Source organism: Pyrgilauda ruficollis, unplaced genomic scaffold (assembly GCF_017590135.1).
Source record: "Pyrgilauda ruficollis isolate IOZ18807 unplaced genomic scaffold, ASM1759013v1 scaffold161, whole genome shotgun sequence".
Lineage (NCBI taxonomy): Eukaryota > Metazoa > Chordata > Aves > Passeriformes > Passeridae > Pyrgilauda > Pyrgilauda ruficollis.
In genome coordinates this window covers 401,623-422,378 of record NW_024514876.1, presented here as the reverse complement: position 1 = coordinate 422,378, position 20,756 = coordinate 401,623, and the positions used below count along the sequence as shown (strand labels likewise).

Genomic DNA, 20,756 nt, shown 5'->3' with positions numbered 1-20,756 from the left:
CCGCTGGAGTGGGGGAACGGGGGAAGCGGACACCGGCACGGCCGTGCCCGGACAGCGGTGGCTGAGGCGGACACGGCACCGCCGCCCGGTGCCGGCAGCAGCTCCCGGCTGCGCGGCGGAAGTGACGCAGGCTGTCTGGGTAAAAGCCGGGCGCAGCATTCCCTTTGCCTTCCGGCCCAGCGCCATCGCAGCGGAGCCTCGGTGAGTGCGGGCGGCAGCGGGATCCGCCGCCATCCGCGGGAGTGGCGGCCGGGGCGAGGGTGGCGGGCACGGTCTGACTGCCGGCTGCTGTGTCCGCAGAGATGGGGAAGTTCATGAAGCCGGGGAAGGTGGTGCTGGTGCTGGCCGGCCGCTACTCGGGGCGGAAGGCCGTCATCGTGAAGGTGAGCGTGGGGCTGGGCCGGCGGGGCCGGGGCGAGCGCGGGTCCGCGCTGTCCTGCCGGGGCGAGCGGGAGCCGGGGGGGCGGCACGGGCGCGGGTCCTCCGGGGCCGCGGCTCCTCGGTGCCATCGCCGCCGCGGCCTGTGTGTTTCAGAACATCGACGATGGCACCTCGGACCGGCCGTACAGCCACGCCTTGGTGGCCGGCATCGACCGCTACCCACGTAAGGTGACTGCTGCCATGGGCAAGAAAAAGATCGCTAAAAGGTCCAAGATCAAGTCCTTCGTGAAGGTTTACAACTACAACCACCTGATGCCCACCCGGTGAGTGCTGCTGGCGGCAGGGGTCTTGGCTGCTTTCGTGGTTCTTGTGTTCTCGACTGAGCACCGAGAGTTACCAAACTGTTAATGCTGTGGCTGAGTGAATGTGAGGCTCAGGCTCTGCACAAATGGAGTTGGGGTCTGAGGCTGAGTGGAAATATTAATGGGCTTTTGGGATGAGGCAGCTGGCTCTTATTTCAGCCACACTGATCTTCCCTTTGCTCAGGGGGTGTCACGAGGTGGGCAGTTTGACAGCTGCGAGGGTCTGGAGCTGGCAGAGCCATTTCTTACTGTGCCTCAGGGCTCTCAGAGCAGCTCCCAGGCACCACATGGGACAGAGCTGCATATCCCTCAGAAAGGGTATGGCTGTTCTCTTTATAGGCTGAACTGAGACTGCTTTGGTGGTTTGGTGATTCCTGAGCTGAGGAGATTTATGAGCTGTAACTCCTTGTCTGGACACTAGAATGAGTGTTGACTGATCCTGGTTCTGCTTGGTTTTCAGCCCTGTGCCAGGTGCCATGCCCCTTTTGAACTGTTCTGCTCTCTCCCAGGTATTCTGTGGATATTCCCCTGGACAAGACAGTGGTCAATAAGGACGTGTTCAGGGATCCCGCTCTGAAACGCAAAGCAAGACGTGAAGCCAAGGTGAAATTTGAGGAGAGGTGAGTTGGGAGTTCGTCTCTTCAGTGGTGTTTGTGCTGTTACTGGTGTGAGGGGTCGGTGTCACTGTGCTGCAGTCTGTGTGTTTCTGAGTTGTCACTTCCACCCCAGCTTCTTTGCATGCATGTTTGTTGAGTGTGTTCCTTTCACCAGTGTGTGTGTGCACCATCATGCCAGCACCTGTGGGGCTTTCAGGTGCCACAGGATGATCTGACAAGATGCTGCCCATTCATCCTCTCTCTTATCACTGGGCTGGGTGGGCCAGGGCTGTGCTGACCTTTGTGTGGGAGTGCTTGGGTTTCTGCTCTTTCTTTATGGTTTTCTGTTCAGAAGCTCCTTCAGAGGAAGGAGCTGTGTGGCCTCAGTGGGACACAGTGTCTCAGGCAGCCCCTGAGCTGTTCTCCAAGGGCATCTCCCCCTGCCACACGAGGTGTCCAGCGGGATGGCTGTGTCCTGTGCTTGTACCCGTTGGGGTGGAAACTGTCACAGTGCTGGTGTCTTTCATGAGAAATTTGGACCCTGGCTCTTGCTTCCCTTGCAATTTCAATATTTAAAGTGGGTTTAGTTGTAGCTCAGGCCGTAGAGAACAGGTGAATTACCTCTGGGTGAATTAGGTGCTACATTCTGTCTGTCTGGGACAGCTCAGCTACAGGTTTGTTGCTGTTACCTGCTAATACCCATCCTTTAATCTGTGTGTTCTCTTTCAGGTACAAAACTGGCAAGAATAAGTGGTTCTTCCAGAAGCTGCGATTCTAAAGGTGTAACAAGGTTGCATCAATAAATGTTTATTAAAAACCATGTATTTTTTGTTATTTAACAAACAAACAGTGGCCTTTGTGGTGTGGTCATGCTTGCTCTGTGTCTCTAAGAGCTGGGGAGGGAGCCATTGCAGTCCAGGTGAGCATCAGTACGTTTGTGGAGCCTTGTGCAGGTGTCACCTCTGGCACTGCTCCAGGTGTGGCCAGGGCTGCGCTTCCTTCTGCAGCTGCAGGCTGCTGGATCTTGCCACAGGGGAAATCTCTTATTCCCAAAACTTGGGTGATCCCTCTGAAAAAAAAAGGGTGAGAGAGGGAAGGCAAATGTGTGATTCCAGGTTAAGGCTGAGTGTTGACTGGCCTGTGGGTGTTGGATTTCAGCTTCCCAAACGGGGCGGTGCTGGTTGCTGGCCACGCGGGGAGTGGGGCTGGGTCTGCTTGTAAATCCAAGATTGAGGCAGGAAGAGTTTGTTTTTGTATTTAATATCTGTGGATTTCAGCTTCCCAAACGGGGCGGTGCTGGTTGCTGGCCACGCGGGGAGCGGGGGCTGCGTCTGCTTGTAAATCCAAGACTGAGGCAGGAAGACTTTGTTTCTCTAGTATCTAGCTCGTTCGGAAGAGTTTATTCCTATATTTAGTAGCTGGTGCATTCCTGGCAGGCCAGGTGGGTGCTCAGGGAAGGCGAGGCAGGCGAGGCGGGGATGGGGAATCGTGAGGTACCGGGCAGGGCTGGGCGGGCCCGGCTTTCCGCCGCCCTCGGGCCGCGGTCGGGGCTGCGCTCGGACGGGCCGGGGCGGGGCGAGTTTGCGAAAACGAAAGCGAAAGGCGAGAGCAGACACGGGGTCCCCGGTAGCACGGACGGAGCAGGGAGAGCGGTCCCGGCAGGCAGGGCTCCCCGCGGGACCGGGGCTCCGGGCCGTGCTGCCGCCAGCGCCGCGGGGATGGACTCGGAGGAGGTGAGGAAGAGCCAGGGACCGGCGGGCGGGGGGCGGCGCAGCGCGGCTGAGACCTCTCCTGTCTTTAGGAATCCTTCGTCCGGCTGCAGGACGACATCCTGAAGAGCCCCGAGCAGCTCCGGCAGGAGATCGAGCGGTGCAAGGTGGGTCCGGCTGCTCCCGAGGGGGTTGGCCGGCCGCGCCCTGGCTGTCCGGGTTCCGCCCGCTCGGCCCTGGCCCCAGTCTCTTCTGTAGGACTACGAGTCAGAGACGGCAGAGAGGAGCAATCCCATGGAGAGGAGAGCCTGTTCTAGAGCCCAGGCTCATTCCCACGGGCACAGCCTGTGCCGGGGCTGGGTGGCTGGTGGGGGTGACTCAAATGTCGTCAGGGTCTTGCTGTCTGATGGTGCTTCTCACAGGAGCTTTACAATGTTCTGGAGAAAGACTGTGTGAAGCTACAAATGGCCAAGGAAGTTGCACAGCAAAGGACACAAGGGCTGAAGAAAGGAGAACTTCATAAAATTTTAGAGCAACAACTGCCTTTAAATGGAGATGAAGAAAGAGTCCACCAGGTCAGTGTTCAGTGGATGTGTCTTTGGTTTGGAAGGGTGGCAGGGGCTGCATGATGCAGGTCACTGCTCTGAGATCACTTGCTTAGGATCCAGTGGAGGTTTTATGGGAAATACAAGGCCTGTGCCAGGAAGTGAGGCAGTGCTACAGCAATGGCAGGGCTGTCCTCAAAGGAGAGGAACCAGGGCAGAGCTGCAGGCAGTCAAGAGCAGGAGAATGGGCTGGAGCTGTGTGCCCAAGAACACAGCTGTGCTCAAAACAGAAGTGTACTGCAGCCCCTTGTGTCCTGGTGTTCCCTACTTCCCACTCTTTCTTTCCTTCTTTCCTTCCAGATTTCTGCAATAAAGGAAGAGAACAACAGACTGAGGCAGGAGAAGCATGTTCTGAAAAATAAACTGGAAGAATTGAAGAAGAAGGTCCTCTGGAACGATCCTGTGATGGTAACAGAGTCTGTGTGGGCACTTGGGTCTGCTGGCAAAGGCACAAGTCTGGCTGGAGAAGCTGCAGGTGAATGCAGCTGGGCACTGTGTGATGACTGGAACAGCTCCTCTGCCAGGGTCAGGAGCTCTGGTCATGGCTTTGGGATTCCAGGCACAGCCAGACACTGGGAGAAACTCTGCTGAGGTTCTCCAGCAGTTTATTTGAGCCATGAGTTTATTTCTAGTCAATGGATTGGCAGGGACATGCCCTGTGCAGGGTCCAGTCTCCTTCAGGTGCTGTTTGTACTTGTACCTAGATACTGTCTGCCTTGCCAGAAAAGAAAATGATCTTTAAGGGACTCACAGCAAACAAGGAGGACATGAACAAGCTGATGCTCACCCCACTGATCCACTGCCCTCTGCCAGGGGGCTCAGCTCTCATCACCTTTGAGGAGGCAGAGGGTAAGTGTGAGAAGAGCACTGCTCTGGCCAGGTGTCCTCGATCATTTTTGGGCCTGCCCTCTGTCCCCTCCCTGTGCCAGAGTTTAGCACTGCCCCTCTCCCTGCCTTGTGTGGGGCTGTGCCCCCTCCCCAACACCTTTGCCGTGCCGTGTCCTGTCCTGGAAAGCTCTGGGAGTGGGCAGTCACTCCCCTGTGCCGGGGGCTCTCCCTGCCTGCAGTGGCCCAGAGGATCATAGAGATGAGGGAGCACACGGTGGAGCTGAGCTGTGGGGAGCTGGAGGAGCTCGACCAGTGCAGAGCGCGAGTGCGGGCAGTGCCAATGGACATCCTGCTGCCATCTGCCCTGGAGGTAGGGCCCCTGGGTCCCCATGCCAAGGGGGTGTCCTGGGCACGCTGCTTCCCCTGTCTGAGCCTGCCTCGACCAGGGCTCTGCTACCAGCCACACACAGCACTGCTCCCCTGAGCTCTGGGGCCAGTCCTGCCCTGGCACTGACTGGCTGGTGCCACCCACAGATCAGGCTGTCTCAGAGCAGCAGGAGCATCCTTGTGTCTGACTTGCCCAGCCTGGACATCTCCAAGGAGGCACTGCTGGACAAGCTGGAGCTCTTCTTCAGCAAGACAAAGAACGGGGGCAGTGAGGTGGAGAGCAGGGAGTTCCTGGAGGACTCTCACCAGGTGGTGCTGACCTTCACACAGGATGGAGGTGTGTGAGGTGTGCTGAGCCTGGGTGGCTGGCAAGGGTGGAACAGCCCAGCCTGCTCTGGAGGGAAATCTCCTGAGAGCAGATGAAGCTGTGTTTGGGGAACAGGGAAGATACAGTGAGCCCCAGGCTGTCCTGCCTCCCCCAAAACTGCTGGCTGAGCTGGGCAGTGTCAGCCTTGGTGCCTATGCCAGGGACAGAACCTCTCCTGGAGCTTACCTGGGCAGCTCAGGGCTTTTCTCTCCATATGCAGTGGCAGAGCCGCTAATTGAAAGAGGACATACCCAGGTGCCCATTGGGAAAGGGAAATACAAAATCAAAATATCACCATGCATGAGTGGAGACATCTCTAACCTGCAGGTAAGGGCAGGAACCCTGTGCAAGCAGCACCTACCAGCCTGGGTGGAGGCAGCACAGGTTGGGGGGCTCCTGAAGCCCCTCTCCCAGCGCTGCTGTGCTGCTCACCCCCTGCTCTGCCCAGCTCCAGCCCTCCCGCTGCCCCAGGACCGTCCTGCTCCTGGGCATCCCCGATGTGCTGAGTGTGGAGTCCATGAGAGACGCCCTGGAGATCCACTTCCAGAAGGCCAGCCGCGGCGGCGGGGAGGTGGATGTCCTCGCCTACGTCCCAGCGGGGCGGACAGGGGTGGCCGTGTTCGTGGAGGACACGGGCTAGTCCTGCCCAGCTACGGGCTAGTCCTGGCCAGCCCCGTCAGCTGAGGCGCTCCGTGCATCCGTTGACCCGCGGGCACGGGGGAAATTAAAGTATCTGTTGGGAGCAGCCACCGTGTCTGTTGTGCTGGGGCCGAGCCGGGCTGGGGGCAGGCTGGGCCCTTCTAGGCCGTGCTCTGAGGGACCGGGGCGAGGCTGGGCCCTTCCCCGCCGCTCTCTGAGGGGCCGGGCCGTGCTCTCCCTCGGGCCCAGGGGGGAGCGGCCCCGCTTTCGCTTTCGTTTCCTCGCGGCGGCGGGGCCGGGGCGGAGGCCGGAGCGGCGGGACCGGCCGGCGAGGGCCCGGTGTGGTGAAGCGCGGCAGCCGTCGCCGGGGCTCCCGGGAGGCCCTGCCGGTGTGGCGGGGCTCGGGCAGCCGCCCCCGCGGGCATGGCGGGCCGCACGGTGCGGGTGCAGGGCTTCCCGGCCGAGCTGCCTCCCGACAGGGCGGCCGACAAGCTGACCATTCACTTCCTGCGCTCCCGCAACGGCGGCGGCGACATTGCCAACGTCCGGGTGCTGCCCGGCTCCCTGCCCTGCGCCCTCATCACCTTCGAGGCGCCGGAAGGTAACGCCCGCGGGACCCTCGGGGGCCTGCCCTGTCCCACCATCTCCAACCCCCTCTGCCCTGTCCCACCATCCCCAGCCCCCCTCTGCCCTGTCCCACCATCCCCAAGCCTCACTTGTCCCTGTCCTGCTACCCCCTGCCCCACCATCCCCAGCCTTGACATTGCCTTACCCACCCTCCCCTGTCCTGCTGTCCCCAGCCCCACCATCCCCTCTCCCCCACCCCACTGCTGTCCCTTGGCTGGGCTGACGCAGGTCTGGGTGGCTTTTCCCACCAGTGGCCCAGAGGATCTTGAAGGTGAAAAACCATGTGCTGGCGATTGGAAAGACACAGTACCCACTGGAGGTGACGCCCCACGCTGCAGAGCTGAGCCCCAATGAGGTACTGAGGGGATTGGCAGCCCCAGCTGCTCCCACACAGACTCTGTGCCTGGCAGGCAGCTTGAGAAGGGAGACCTCACTCTCTCCTTTCATCTTAATTACACTTAAATCCATTCTTATTCAAATTAAGATTTTTTTTTTCCTGTGCTAATAGCACAGGGACAGGCAGGCAGGCTGTCTCTCAGTCATCTGGCATTTGTGCCTGTCAAATGAAGGGTAGTCAGGCTGGAAGAGAACAGGCACTTTTCCCCAGTCCATCTGGTGCCACACAGGGGATCCTGTTAATGCCTCTGCTGTGTCATCAGCTGGACTTACAATGTATTGTTCTTCTTTCATTCTCAGGAAAGCTTACCATACAGACATGCTGGTGTCTACGGAGCACTGCAGAGTTCTTACCTCTTCCTCCAGTCTCGAGACCATGGCTGTAGCCATGTCTCCTGTTTTCATGTCTGAGCCCCAAAACCAAGGGCATGGGAATTAGCCTGGCCTTGCAGACCTTTTTGCAAGCCTGTGGTGCCAAAAGTGCTTGAAGATCTGGAGCTGAAGCTCTGCAAAGGCAAGAGAGCAACTGCATTTTAGATGCAGAAGAAATAGTGGATTTCTTGGGTTTGGGCTTTTTGAAGAGCTCCCAGTGTGTAGAAATATGACCCTATCTGTGCAATTTCCCCCTCTGATTCCTTGTTTGCAGAAGGCTTTTGACAAGTGTGCAAGGTCAAGGAGTTGCTTAGTCTGGGTCTTTTGGTGCTGTCTGTGTCTGTGAAAGTAGGATGCTGAGGGAGAGAGGTGGAAGAGTGTGTCACAGTAATGCAGGGGCCACTTCTGTGCCTTTGAAAGGGGTTGGTTTTGGTCCTTGCTCTCTCACTCCCTTGCTGTCTACTTGCAGATCTTCATACACATGAGCATGACAATTGACTACAGCAAGCTGCCCACGGGCAAAACCCTCCTGAAGGACTTGCACAAAGAGTACAAAAATATACACTTCAGCTTCGACTCAAAGAACATGCAGTGCATAGTCCAGGGGCCGTTCACTGAGCTGCAGACCTTCAGCAGAGAGCTGCTGGGCAGCCTGAACCTCAAGAGAGAAGCTGTTGGCCAGATGGTCACGCCAGCTTCCAGCTGTGGGGCCAAAGAGATGGGAACGCCTGATCACCAGCAAGTGCCTGACTCCACTGAGTCAGCACAGGAGACAGCAAAGCAGCCAGATTTGGACCAGGTGCAAGAAATGGCAGCTAAAGTCCCATCACCTCAGAGCCCAGTGGGTGAGGAAGCTGCGGGACTTTTGGGGAAGCTGGAGGACTTTTCCCTCGCAATGGACTCGGACATTTACTTGTACATGCAGAGGTTCTGCACTGCTGAGTTCCAGGGTGTGCTGCACCAACATCACGTGGATGTGGTGGATGTCAGTGCTGATGGCATTGCTGTAGTGTACCTGCAGCCATCTGGAGGTGTGTCTGGGGACACAGATGCCTTGAGACAGGCCCGCCTGGCCCTGCAGCAGCTCTACCAGCAGCTGGAGGTGAGCCTGCGCAAGGAGAAGATTGCTAAGGAAGGGCTGGGAATGGACAGCCAGGCACTCAGGGCTGTGACACGTGAGCTGAAGGAGCTGTATCCCCAGCTGCTCTGCCATGAGGATGTGAAGCAGCTTTATCTTGTTGGAAACCTTGTTGATGTGTCCAAGGCCAAGCAGTTCCTTGAGGATTCGGTCACCAGGAGAGGTGCTGCACACACGGTTGACATGCTGAGCAGTTCCCAGCCCTCTGGCACCACAGAGGCTGCATTACACCTGGCCAAATCTCCTGTGAATACTTCAACCACAAGACTTAGCCCAAGCAAGTCAGAGCTGAAAGGTGAGCACAAGCTAGCTGCCAGCTTCAGCACCCCGAAAGCTGACAAATCTCAGGCTAGCCAGGGCCTCTTGGTGAATCAGGACTCTCCAACAATGGGACAGGAGCAGCTTTCTGGGAAACATTCATCAGAGATAGATGCTCCTGGTCAGAGTGGCCCAAGGGCACTGACCCAGCAGTATCAGCCTTCCACCCCTATGACAGATAAAGCTGTGGGGTCAGCAGCAGAGCCTCAGCAGAACGACCCCACAGAAAGGGGCCATGTGGAAGGAGGTGCCAGACTCAGAGGAGAAAAGATGCTGTTGCCCTTTAGAGGCAAAGAAAACAGCACTTCTCAGCATCCTGATGTCTCTAAAGGCTCAGGTCCCATTGGCTACCGCGGCCCCTCCAGCAACTGTGATGTGACATGGACCTCTTTTGCTTCAGGCTGCAAACCCTCTGCATCCAGGCCTGTGCTGCGACGCTCCAACAGCTTCTCCCTACCAAGGTTAAAGGAAAGCAGTAACTCTGGAGAGATCAGCACGATGAGTGAGGAGATAAGCCTGGACACTCTGCAGTGGTTTTACCTGAAAGATGTCTGCCATGCCACTATTGATGAGCTGTGCAGGGCTGGAGGGGTGCACATCTTGGAGCGCCACGCTGGGGACTGCACAGTGCTGGTGCTGCAGGCAGAAGACAGGAAAAGGCTGCTCCAGGCTAAATGGAAGGTGGAAGATCTTGTGCAGAAGTGCCCTGACTTGGTGTGTCAGAGTGTGAGCTACTCAGAGCTTGCTGTCAGTGGTCCAGATGACAGTGACCTGAGTGAACTGTGCAGCCTCTTGCGAGGAAAATCCTTCCAGGTTGGACTCAGCAAAGACAAGTACAAGCTCTATCTTGCCTGCCCCAAGGAGATGCTGCCAGGAGTGACTGAGGCCTTCCACATGTTTTCTTCCAGGAGGCTCTGTGCCATGAAGTCTCCATCCATGTCTCCTGGACCAGAGAGATCAAGTGTCATCCAGCCAAGCAGAAGCCAGGACTCAGTGCTGGATGTAGCCCTTCCTGGCAGCCTGAATGCCCTACAGCACCTGAACATCATCGATAAAATAAACTCTACAGATGTGCTCAGGGCTTCCTGGTTGCCAGAGACTAAGGAAAGGTCCCCCAGTCCTTGGAGGTACCAGCAGGCTTGGGGGCAGGAAGAGGCCAGGGGCTATATTGATTCTGGGTCTGGAAGAAGAGGAAGCAGCCTTCTGAACATTGGTACAGGGGATAAGCCAAGTCCTCCTAGCCTGAGGGAGTTCCAGGAACAGCTGAAGACAAAACTGGCTCCGGGGGAGCCTGACATCACCCAGCTAAAACAAGTCTTGCCAGACAGATTCCAGTTTGCAAGAGACAAGAGCAGAGGAGGCCACAATGAAGCAATGGGACAGCAGCACTGTCCAGTCCCTGTAGCTCATGAAGCTCCTCACTCTCTGCACACCTGGCCACCCAGGGCCATGGCTGCTGAGCCACCACCAGCTGTGGCTCAACAGGCACCTACAGCAGAGCCCACAGACTGGGGAAGGGCCCAGCTCCCAGGGGGCAGGAGCAATGAGCAAGAGGAGCCTGACCTCCCATCACAGCAGAGAAGAGACCCCAGCCTTGGACAGGAAAGCAGCACCATCCCTCTGGACCACTGTTATACTTGCAAGGGCTCAGGTGTGACATGCCAGGGCTCTTGTGGTCACACCTTGTGCAGGACATGTTTTGCAGCAGACAGTATGCAGCCAGCTTGCTGTGAATCCTTCTCAGCTGTCCCAAGCTACAGTATCCCAGGGACACTGAAGATCTCCTCCTTGTCTCAGAGCCTGCCTGGATACTATGGGGACACAACACTTCAGCTTGCTTACAGCATGCCTGATGGCATGCAGGAGGTAGGTACCACCACAGAGCTTCCCCATCCCACTGCAGCCCACACTGGGGGGGCTGTCAGGGTGGTTGGGGGGGGAAGAGCAGCCACAGCTCCCTGTTCCACATGCAAAGCAGCAGAGATATTAACCTATGAAAGGCAAAAAGCTTCACAGCAGGTTTTGGAGCAGCTTGCTGCTTCTCAAGAGCATGTGACCTCTGTTTTTATCAACAGTGACTATCAGCCCATGGGGTTCATGGTCATGAGTGTGGTTTTCAAGCTAGGCAAACCTTAGAAATCCCTTCAGAGGCAAAACACTCCAGCTGTTGTTTAAAATGTCTTATTCCTGTTCTAAGGTTGGGGACCCTCGCCCAGGACACCCTTACAAAGGGGGGAATTTTTGTGCCTTCCTGCCTGATAACAAGGAAGGGCTGAAGATAGCAAGGCTGCTGAAGAAAGCATTTGAATGTGGACTGACATTCCAGATCAAGTCCTGCAATGGAGAGGAAAGAGTAACATGGGGCCCTATCCCCCACAAAACCTCCTGGGAGGGAGGCAAAGCCAGGTATGGCCCAGCTCATCCTAAGCTTCTGGGTATGGTTGTGAGTTTTTTAGCAATGGGAGGAGGAGAACCATGGGCTGCAGCTCAACAAATCCTGGCAGGGATGGCTCTTCCACCCTCCCACAGTGGCAGAGTTGGTGCTTCCCTTTGCTTCAGCTTGCAGGGCAGCTATGGCATGGCAGACCTGGCACTCTCCAGCTGGAGCAAAAGCCATTGCCCATCCCACATCCATAAGTGGTGTGGAAACCTGTAATTCCCCATGGACAAGAATTGTGGGCCCTGTTCACTTACAGCTTTTCCCATGCCTGTGCTGAGTACAAGCTGTGCCTGCAGGCAGCAGAACATCCCAGGAGCAGGACTTCCCCTCTCAGCCCCTCTGAAAGAGTGGGGCAAAAGTAAAGGGCTGCTTCCCACTGTGGTTTTGGCACTTCAGCAGGATTCACAGTGCTTCCTCTCTGCCCCACAGGAATGGCTACCCAGATGCTCAGTACCTCCATGAGGTTGGCACAGTTCTCAATAAACTGGGCCTCATGTGATTCTCCCACAGCCACAGCCTGTGGCTTCCCTTCACCTTCCCTTCTTGCTGAGAAAACTGCAGCTTAACAGAGACAGCTCAGGAAAAAGCAGGTGTTTGTTGAAGGAGCTTCTGCTTTCCCCACATGTAGCCAGACCTCTGCACATTAGCAAAGAGCAGCACCTCTGTCCCTGCCCCATGGAGGCCCCAGCATGGAGCTGAAACTTCACTGAAACTCCAGCTCCTCTTGGATGCATGTCCTGAAATCACAGAGCTGATTGCAGCCTGAGCCCTGTTTGGCTTTCAGTAGCAGACACAAACCTGGGCAAGAGTCTGCATCTCATCCAGCCCCAGCTTCTGGAAGTCTCTTCCACCTCCTGCCACAACAGAGAGATTCCAGCTCAGCTGCTGCCAGAGCTGGGGTTGGAGATGAGCTGTCCTTAGTGTCAGCTCTCAGGCCCCCAGCCCCATGCTCCAGCCCCTCCCCAGCTCCTGCTCTGAGGCCAGCAGGTGACCTGGTGCTCTCTTGAGGAGAGCATGAACAGCTTTCAGCACCCACAGCAGCTGCCTCCCAGGGACAGTCTCTATGCTGACAAATAAATAGGATTTATTCTCATGTTTGGTAGTGGCTGTTCATGCCTTGTCTTACCCTCAGCTCAGGCACCCACTTCAGTCCCACCTGGCTACTGAGACACCCAGATATGAAGTGCAGAGCCCAGGTAAAGGCTTCACAAACAAAAATCACCATGGCTGCCCTCCAGGACTAGTGTCAGGAACAACACTCAAGCCAACAATTAACAGCTGTCACTGAGAGCAGAGGCATCTCCTCCTTTGTCAGCTGAACCTGCCCTGAGCTGTGGGCACAGCGTTCACAACAACAGAAACCTGAGCAGCATACTGTGGAAGGTTTTGTTATGCTTTTAATTAACATTTGAAACACATAAGGCATATGGTAACATTTGACAGAGGAGCAGTACACATTGTAGTCATGTAAACAGCAGTGGCACAGTTGTCTTCTGTCCAACTTGGTTACACGCACAAAGCGAAATATATTTTTTAAACAAAAGATTTGCTATGTGTCTGTAGGATGAGCATCACTTGTATCACAAATCTGCAAATCAACACAGTTCAGACAGTACAGACCAGACCATATGCTGCAAGAGGCTCACTCAGAGTCTAACACATTTCACATCATGCTCATGTACTACTTGCCAATAACACTTTGCCTCACAAGAGCTCAGCACACCAGAGACTTCAGGCAACCCGAGTGGTTTAACACCTATGATAGCAGCTGTCAGCAGGCCAGGATCCTGCACCAGCTGAAGCCTCACACACACACAGTGCTTCTTCCTTCTCCCTGGCCAATCAATTCTAGTTTAATACAGGTGTCTGAAACAAAACCTAGAGCTGAACTCCTTCCCAGAGCACGTGGCAGGGGCCACACTCCTCTGTGCAAGCAGAGGCCACCTCTGCTCCCTTCCCCTCCTGCAGTCAGCTTGCAACACAAGTGAGCTTCAGGGAGTCAAAAATGTGGCAACTGCTGCCTGGTGATAGCAAAGGAGTTGCATTTTGTCCAAGACCAGCAGCACCAGGCTGGGAGGCCACTACAGCACTGACAGGAGAGGCACTGGCACCGAGCCCCCTGCAGCAGGCAGGGCCGTGGGTGCCTCCTCCACTCATCAACTCCTTACACTTCCACTTGGACTCCTCATGGCACAACCTTTGAGTCAAGACAATCAGTAAAATAAACATTAAATTGCACTTCTGGAATGGCACACATGATTTAAGTACAGGAATCTCCCAGTTCCTCAGTAGCACAACTTTGCCCTAAACAAGCAACATTGAATGGAATGATTTTTATCCTAGGGTTTCATTTTGGTTTTTTTGCTTTGGTCCTTAGTATACAAACTGGCTGGTTAACTGCATTAAGACACTTGAAGTTGTTTTACATAGGTTCTATACTTACTGGCCCATGAAAAAGAAAAGTAAAAAACCAAAACACAACCAACCACACCCACCTAGAGCAGAACTTTGAGCAGGGGCAGATGATTGCAAGGTTACATTTAATCTTGGTCTTCCTGTAGAAAACACTGTTGCTACCAAGAGACACAAAACAGTCAGTGCTGACCTCGAACAGGCAGTAACGGCTCGGCGGGGCTTCAGGAATTTCTACGTAGAAGACATGTGAGCCCAAAAAGAGCCAGGAGCTAGGATTGTTTCTAAAGAGCCAAGGCTGGAGCAGCTGATAAAGCCTCACCCTGGAGCCAAACAGCTGCCCTGGGGAAAGACAAGGGCTTTACAACAGGTCTTATGGACTGGGGGGAACAGAACCACCAGGTCAGCTCCAGAAAGGCTGGAACACCTGGGGGGAGAACAGCTAACTCGTGAAAAGTCCAACAACATCACCAGTGTTCACAAAACAGAGCTAATAAGAGTCAAAAGAGTGTTTTGGCAATACTTTGGAAGGCCAGAATGGAAAAGGCCCCAGTGACTTCCTAGTCCTGTAGCAGAAGGCACTGAGATGCTGTTTCCTGTGGCACACAGGAGGCAGAGGGCTCTGATGGGAGCTGTGAGAGCCCTGCCACACTGCCTGACCCAAGGCCATCCACGTAAGGCACTGAGCACGAGACTGGCTCAGGATAAAGCAGGGAGAGAGAGGATGTTACTGTGAAACACACCTTAACAGCTTTCCCTTTTACAATCAGATGTGCAGGGTTGTGTGCCCTTTGAGCATGCTGCCCTGGCATCAAGGTGAAGTCCAGTTTCTCAGAGGAACAGGTCCAGACTTTCCATTGCAGCAATTTAGACAGTCCTTCTGTTTTCACACCTGGTAAAGCAGCATTAGACACTGCTGGATTCAATCTGAATTAGCACAACAGGGCAGGTTGAAAGAAGCAGCAAGATTTTGGATTCAGAAAGGTAAAAAGTTGTGCTTGAGAGTTCCATCAGCCTGTGTTTATGAAGTTCAAGAGATGAACTGACAAGGATCTGTAGAGGACTCCAGCACTCCTCTGATGTTGTAGGGAACAGGATTGTTGCAATATTTAAAGTCAGCCAGGGCACGACCCCTGGAAGCTGTGCCTGTGCATTTCTAAAGAACTCTGGACTGAGCTCAAGCACCTGAACCCCAGGTTGCACTGGCAGACAGGAGTCCCACTGGAGGAGCTGAGGGAGAATTCAGAGAGGAACCCCAGCCCTGTGTGCCCTGGGCTCTCTTGGGTGGTGGTGGGCTGCCTGCCCAGCCCTGTGCCCAGCAGGTACCTGCCCTCCTTGGGCCCTGGGCCCTCCCTGGGGCTAGTTAAGCAGGATTCTAGTCTCAAGGTTCTGCTTCTGGAGCACAAGTTCTTCCATGATGGGCAGCTCTTCTTAGAGCCCATGGGTTTACCATTTCAAATCCAAAATGAAAGCCCCAAAAGCCCACCACATCCACAATCCATGCCAGGTAAGCACCAGAGTTGCCCAGAGCTGCAAGCTAGGTCCAGGACAGCATCACTAGGACTCAAGTTGCTCACAGAGCTGGGCTTGGGTCTCTACACAGCTCTGCTCCCAAATGCACAAAAGGAAAGAAAAGTAGAAGAGGAAACAGTTCTGGTATAGGGAGGAGCAGCTCCTAAACCCTCAGTGCTGGAGCCCCAAGACACAGATCCAGGGGGAGAAGAGTCAAGCCCTGCTGCAGCAAATGAGCTAGAACACAATGGAAAACTGCTCAGAATGTGCAGGTGAAGAGGCTTGACACACAGCTGGGCTGTTTGTCATCTAACTGCTACCCTGGCAACAGCTTTACCAACCAGAGTGCTACAGGGAGAGCCAGCCCAGGCTGCTGGGCAGCCAGCCCACAGGAGTGGCTCTTCAAAGTTGCTTCCCAAACTGCAACACCTCCTCAGTGCACAGGGCACTGCACAAAGCATTAATAGGGGATTATTTTGTTTCCATCTCAGCGAAGTCCAATTCAATACTGCAGCTCTTGGAAATACAAAGACAAGGGTGAAGCCCTAACAACACCAACTTGGAGCCCAACATAATAAAGCACAGAGCCAACATCAATTGTTCCAGTCGTTTGAGACACAGTTGAGTCCTTATGGTCTCTAAGGATCAGACACTTCTCAGATCTCTCTATACAATTTGGAAATAGAAAATGGACAGGATCAGGTTATCTAACTGAAACTTTTCTTCTGTAGTCAGACACAGCCCAGCCCAGCCTGTCAGGGTATTTACAGAGTGCACAGAGAAGTGACTGCAAATGGAGTATGATCTGCCATAGACTCCAAATTGCCAGGATGGTCAAGGGAAAAAACAACATGAGCTGTTACTATCTGGCTGTGTTAGTGGCCTACAAAAAGCAGAGGGAATAGAGCCAGGTTAGTGTGAACAGAAGAGAAACCCATGCTTGAATTAAACTAGGCCAGCTGTGGTTTTCCTTTGGCTGTGGAGGAAACATCCTACATTTGGCCAATCCTCTGCTGAACAGGCTTCCCAAAGCTGACAGTGCAAATGCTTCAGCAGGGCTCAGTTTCTGCAGAGACACTTGGCAGTTGTTACAGTACATTGTGCCTTGACTTTACAGTGACAGGCTGTGCAGTTGTTAGTCACCAACTGCTTGGAAGCTTCAGCCTCACTGCCAGAGAAAAAGAAGGTTAGTCTGGAAATTCAGTGGAGAAGCAAGTGGTTAGAAAGCAGTATGAAATAAACAGGCTTCAAAAGAGAGAGCAGGAGGCATATCTGGCAAAGGGTCAGTCACAACAAGAGCATGCAAACCTCGTCTGAATGATAACCATGATGTTCTTGTACTGGTGAAAGATGGAAGATACTGATCTGTCCATTTCCAGGTCCCAAAGAGATCAGGGAGTTAAACCATGAATTCATAATCTGCATTCATCTCTTCTCCTTAGTTCTCTGCTTTTTTAGATTCTTCCTTGGGTGCTTCAGGAACCAGGATGACTTTTCCAACATTCTTCTTTTCTTGCATCTGCTTCATAGCATCTGCCACCTGGAGGCAAAAGGAGTCTGGTAAGACCCCCACCCACTGCAGAGAGCATCCATGCCCTTCCTGGCCCCTCAGCACCCCCAGAGCAGTCTGAGGCAGCTGGGAGGCAGCTTTCCTGGCAGTTCAAGCATGTCCCAAGCATTCAGGTGCCTTTGCACAGGTGTGTTTTGGACAGAGCTAGCCAACTACCCCAGAAGACCTAGAGGAAACTATTCTCAAGAATTCACACAGCCCCACCTTAACACACACAAGGAGGCTCTGCTCACACAAATGTGGGAGTGCAGTATGTTTCACCACAGCTTCCTCTCCAAAGGGAGGAATCCAGCCACCTGCCAGCAGGACAAAGCCTCCACCAGCTACACAAAACAATATATGCACAGAATTTTATCATTATTGTAATTATTTTCAAGCACCTGGGCCAGGCCTGAAATCAAAGCTTTCCTTAAGCCTTTGCATCAGACTAATTCTCAGGTATGGACACTGACTAGCATCACTAAGTTCTTTGCTCCCTTGCAGCAGGTCCTGCCCCAGCCCAGGATTCCCAAGGGAAGAGCCTGACTCTGCCTGAACACATCAATGCAATAACCCTGAGCAGAGCAGAGCTGCTGCTCCCTTCTAATATCCTCATTCTGCTTCACTGCCTGGGCTCTTTTGCACTCTTGGAAGGGCAGCAACAACCTTCCCATCTGTCTGCTTAATTAGAGGGTACAGACTATCAGGGCATGCTGCAGTCTGATGTACAAGCCAGCCCCCTCCTGGCTGCTGCTGCCCATGGAGCACAGCTGAGCACCTGCCCTGCTCCACAGGGACACTGGCATTGCCCAGCCCCGTGCACTGGAGCAGAACAGCCCAGCTACTTTACTCAGCCTTAATATTTTAAAAGGAATAAGGCACTGAATGTCTGAGAACAGATGGTTATTAGACATTTTCAACAGTCCAGGCCCCATGGACAAGGTGCTCACTCTGTACACTGCCTGCATGTCAGCTCAGACTCACCTGATCAAAGGGCCATACAGAATCTATTTTGGGCTTGATTTTGCCCTGACTGTACAGGTTAACCAGCTTGGCTACCACACTTCTGAGAAGCTCAACTTCTTCGTCCATATATCCAAGATGGTAGCCACACACAGCCTTGTTCTGGTGCAGGAGCTGCAAGGCAGTGATGCTGAACTGGTTCCACCAGGTTTTAGCCATAGCCATGAGGTTCTTCTTCTGCCCAGTGAGCAGGTTTGCTACACCTGAAAAGAAGGCAAGCCACAGGTAAGCTGGAACACAACACAAGAGGCAATGGGCATCCCATGGAACAGCTCAGACCAGGCACAGTGAGGGACAGAGCTGAGAACTGACACAGCAGAACCTGCCCAGTCGACCTTCAATGGAAACAGGCACCTGCCTCAGCCTCAGGATAAGCAGAATTTGGATAATCAGCACTCATGTGGCAAAAATGCAGAACAACTACTCCCTCTGGCCCTCCTAAGGCAGCAGCAGTGCAGCTAGACTGGAGGGCTGGCAGAGGTAAGAAAGGGTTACAAGTGACATCCAGCCAGGCTGGCAGGACAGCTTTCCCCTTCTCCAGGGGAATCACACGCTGCAGTGGCTGGGACAACCAAAGCAGCACACTGCTGCAAGTGTCTGGAATCCCACTGGGGGTTGTGTGAGGGCTTTGTCTGTGGGACAAAATCACAGTGTTCCAGGGCTGGGGAATGGAGAGATAAGTATTCAGTAGCCTCAAACCTCATCTCCCACACATCCTCTAAAAGAAAAGCAAGGCTGTGCATTAACTCAGCCTAGACAAAGCAGCTATGCCAGTATTCCTCCCTGAGGACATTCCAGCTTCCCCTGCAGGCACCAGCTTTTACTCCAAGAGAGATTTCACCATGGGAGGGAAGAGCCTTGCAGCCTGTGAACACAGCTCTGGGGACAAGGCACAGATCTCACTCCCCTCAGTGTCTCACCAAGCCAAAGCACCCTGAAGACCTTAATGAAATAAAAGAACTACACACAGGGTGCAGTGAGGAATAGTGTCCCTGACAGCCATGCACCCAGACATGGAGCATTCCTGTGTGGATCCCATTCCACCATCACACAGTCCCTGGGTTTTTTGGGCACCTTGCTCACACTCACCATAAGTGATGAGTTTGCCCATCGGCTTCAAGAGGTTAAAAGCTTTGGACGTATCAGATCCTCCCAGAGGGTCCAGGACAATGTCAACACCTAGAGAGGGAATTGGAAATAAATAGAATCTTCTTTGTAATTGAAAGAAATGCAAGATAGCTGCACAAGTCCTCCACTACATCATACCTTTGGGAGAGATTTTCCGGACCTCCTCTGCGTAATCCATGGTTCTGTAGTCAATGGGGTGAGCAACTCCACTCTCCTTGAGTGACTCGTGCTTGGAGGCAGATGCTGTGCCAAAAATGGTGACATTTTCTACAGTCTTGCACAGCTGGATGGCAGCAGTTCCCACACCACCTGAAAATCAGCAGTAAGAAAGATTTAGAAGCAAACAGCCCCAGCAGTCAGAAAAACCTCATGTAAATTAAAAAACCTCATGTGAATTATCTCAGTGAATTATCCCTGCCTGTACCAATCACACAGCACAGCAGCCTGGGGAATAGAGGCTCTGCCTGGTGAGGTTGGTGCCTGGGACACACTGGGAGAGACTGACCCCAGCTGCTGGGAAATGGGGAAATGCACAAAGCCTGCATCTCTGCCAGGTGACACTTCGTCAGCCCAGCTCCATTCTGATCATTTCCTCACCCATGTCACTTACTCAGAAGCTGCACGGTGAAACCAAGAGTCTCAGCACGGTCTGGCAAGAGCTATTTACCTGCAGCCATGTGGATGAGGACACTCTGGTTGGGTCTCAGGTTTCCAAAGTCGAACAGAATCATGTAGGCAGTGATGTAGTTAACAAGAAGAGCAGCAGCTTCCTCGAAGCTCATCCCCTCAGGCATTGGGAAGGTGTGACTGGCCGGCACATTCACCACTTCTTGCCAGAGCCCTGACCTGGCCAGGACCATTACCTTATCACCAACCTAAAATCAGAGGACAAGGTGGTGTGAAACAAGCCCCCAAGGCTAGCAGGAGCCATCAGAGCTAGTGCATCCACACTGTTCTCTGTGCAGAGGTCTGCAGGGGCTGCAGCACCCCCGGACCCACAGAGACCACAGCTGGTTTAACTCCCTCCTCATGGGGAGGCTGCAGCACAGCACCTCTCACCACAGCACCCACCAGGAACCCCAGAGACCACAGGCACTCCAGGCTCTGGCTTTGTAGCGCTACCCAAACCCAAACTGTGGTAACCCAAACCAACCACTGGATTCATGCCGGATCCTCAACAACACAAGATGGGTGAGGAACATGTCCTGCCCTCCTTGCCCAAGCTGGGAGCAGAAGTTTAAACACCAAAAAATATTACTGCTGGTCCCTGTAAGGAGAGCAGGAGGCAGGAGCCTTTGGGAAACGTTTAGTAGCATCAATCATGGAAAATGCACGTCCAAACTCAGGAAAACCTCCCCAATCTAAGGCACTCGGCTTCCCCAGCTCCCCCCGCGGCTCCGGCCCGTCGGGCAGCAGCGCTCCCGTTCTCCCGGAGCAGCACCGGGGATGCTTGCCCGCCCTGCCCCTTTGTCCCTGGCCTTTGTCCGCCGCCCGGTCGCCGCCGAAACCTCGGCGGGTGGGATCGGTCGGGTCCCGGGGGGCTCACCGGGACCCCGGGGCCAGCGCGCCGGGGGAGCGGCCGGGGCTGCGGCAGCGGGCGGGGTCGGCCGGGGCCGCACCTGCGGGCGGCTCGGGGCACCGGGCCGGGCCGCCCTCACCTGTCGGTCGCGGACGCCGTCGCCGAGGGCGCGGACGGTGCCGGCGCACTCCATGCCGGGGCAGACGGGCGGCGGCGGCAGGCGGTCGTACAGGCCCTGCCGCGCCATCAGGTCGGCGAAGTTGAGCCCGCAGGCGCGGACGCTCACCGAGACCTCTCCGGGCCGCGGCTCCGCGCCGCGCCGCGCCTGCACCTTCAGCTTGTCGTAGCCGCCGAAGCCCGTCAGCACCAGCGCCCGGTGCTCCGCCGCCTCCCCGCCGCCCGCCGGCGGCTCGGGGCCGGGGGCCGGCTCGGGGGCGGCGGAGGCCGG

At 54.8% G+C, this 20,756-nt stretch overlaps 4 protein-coding genes across 7 annotated transcripts; 3 read left to right on the top strand and 1 right to left on the bottom strand.

Moving 5' to 3' along the window:
• The first annotated feature begins 50 nt into the window (after positions 1 to 50).
• Positions 51 to 2,159, top strand: RPL27 (ribosomal protein L27). Of its 2 annotated transcripts, XM_041463089.1 has the most exons (5): positions 51 to 201; positions 301 to 383; positions 535 to 704; positions 1,253 to 1,363; positions 2,069 to 2,159. In XM_041463089.1, exons 2-5 carry the CDS (start codon positions 303 to 305, stop codon positions 2,115 to 2,117), a joined length of 411 nt encoding a protein of 136 aa, XP_041319023.1. In that variant the 5' UTR covers positions 51 to 201; positions 301 to 302; the 3' UTR covers positions 2,118 to 2,159. The 2 variants fall into 2 exon arrangements, with proteins under 2 accessions (XP_041319023.1, XP_041319024.1); XM_041463090.1 differs by lacking the exon at positions 51 to 201 and having other exon boundaries at positions 300 to 383.
• Positions 2,160 to 2,687: 528 nt separating this feature from the next.
• Positions 2,688 to 5,980, top strand: IFI35 (interferon induced protein 35). Of its 2 annotated transcripts, none has more exons than XM_041463067.1 (9): positions 2,688 to 2,780; positions 3,141 to 3,215; positions 3,471 to 3,623; positions 3,954 to 4,061; positions 4,358 to 4,502; positions 4,721 to 4,851; positions 5,016 to 5,205; positions 5,456 to 5,562; positions 5,684 to 5,980. In XM_041463067.1, the coding sequence occupies exons 3-9, from the start codon at positions 3,513 to 3,515 to the stop codon at positions 5,873 to 5,875; spliced, it is 984 nt and encodes a 327-aa protein (XP_041319001.1). In that variant the 5' UTR covers positions 2,688 to 2,780; positions 3,141 to 3,215; positions 3,471 to 3,512; the 3' UTR covers positions 5,876 to 5,980. The 2 variants fall into 2 exon arrangements, with proteins under 2 accessions (XP_041319001.1, XP_041319000.1); XM_041463066.1 differs by lacking the exon at positions 2,688 to 2,780 and adding an exon at positions 2,910 to 3,072.
• Positions 5,981 to 5,983: 3 nt separating this feature from the next.
• Positions 5,984 to 12,258, top strand: LOC121351141. 2 transcript variants are annotated; one of them, XM_041463037.1, is made up of 5 exons: positions 5,988 to 6,475; positions 6,753 to 6,856; positions 7,739 to 10,591; positions 10,923 to 11,131; positions 11,595 to 12,258. In XM_041463037.1, exons 1-5 carry the CDS (start codon positions 6,298 to 6,300, stop codon positions 11,662 to 11,664), a joined length of 3,414 nt encoding a protein of 1,137 aa, XP_041318971.1. In that variant the 5' UTR covers positions 5,988 to 6,297; the 3' UTR covers positions 11,665 to 12,258. The 2 variants fall into 2 exon arrangements, with proteins under 2 accessions (XP_041318970.1, XP_041318971.1); XM_041463036.1 differs by having other exon boundaries at positions 5,984 to 6,475; positions 10,923 to 12,258.
• A 287-nt stretch (positions 12,259 to 12,545) lies between these two features.
• On the bottom strand, positions 12,546 to 20,750 carry VAT1 (vesicle amine transport 1). The gene is made up of 6 exons (XM_041463086.1): positions 20,448 to 20,750; positions 19,457 to 19,664; positions 18,928 to 19,098; positions 18,751 to 18,840; positions 17,623 to 17,864; positions 12,546 to 16,629 (listed from the first exon to the last, which is right to left on the bottom strand). The coding sequence occupies exons 1-6, from the start codon at positions 20,553 to 20,555 to the stop codon at positions 16,528 to 16,530; spliced, it is 921 nt and encodes a 306-aa protein (XP_041319020.1). The 5' UTR covers positions 20,556 to 20,750; the 3' UTR covers positions 12,546 to 16,527.
• Positions 20,751 to 20,756: the final 6 nt, after the last annotated feature.

Excerpts from the sequence above, each read along its gene's own strand:
- IFI35 (XM_041463066.1), top strand. Across the intron at positions 4,503-4,720 it reads CACCTTTGAGGAGGCAGAGG|TGGCCCAGAGGATCATAGAG; the intron begins GTAAGTGTGAGA and ends CCCTGCCTGCAG. Across the intron at positions 4,852-5,015 it reads TGCTGCCATCTGCCCTGGAG|ATCAGGCTGTCTCAGAGCAG; the intron begins GTAGGGCCCCTG and ends TGCCACCCACAG.
- LOC121351141 (XM_041463036.1), top strand. The coding sequence starts at position 6,298 with ATGGCGGGCCGCACGGTGCGGGTGCAGGGCTTCCCGGCCGAGCTGCCT. Across the intron at positions 6,476-6,752 it reads CACCTTCGAGGCGCCGGAAG|TGGCCCAGAGGATCTTGAAG; the intron begins GTAACGCCCGCG and ends TTTTCCCACCAG. Across the intron at positions 10,592-10,922 it reads TGCCTGATGGCATGCAGGAG|GTTGGGGACCCTCGCCCAGG; the intron begins GTAGGTACCACC and ends TCCTGTTCTAAG.
- RPL27 (XM_041463089.1), top strand. The coding sequence starts at position 303 with ATGGGGAAGTTCATGAAGCCGGGGAAGGTGGTGCTGGTGCTGGCCGGC. Across the intron at positions 705-1,252 it reads AACCACCTGATGCCCACCCG|GTATTCTGTGGATATTCCCC; the intron begins GTGAGTGCTGCT and ends GCTCTCTCCCAG. Across the intron at positions 1,364-2,068 it reads AAGGTGAAATTTGAGGAGAG|GTACAAAACTGGCAAGAATA; the intron begins GTGAGTTGGGAG and ends GTTCTCTTTCAG.
- VAT1 (XM_041463086.1), bottom strand. The coding sequence starts at position 20,555 with ATGGCGCGGCAGGGCCTGTACGACCGCCTGCCGCCGCCGCCCGTCTGC. Across the intron at positions 19,665-20,447 it reads ACGGCGTCCGCGACCGACAG|GTTGGTGATAAGGTAATGGT; the intron begins GTGAGGGCGGCC and ends CTCTGATTTTAG. Across the intron at positions 18,841-18,927 it reads CCGGAAAATCTCTCCCAAAG|GTGTTGACATTGTCCTGGAC; the intron begins GTATGATGTAGT and ends TTCCCTCTCTAG.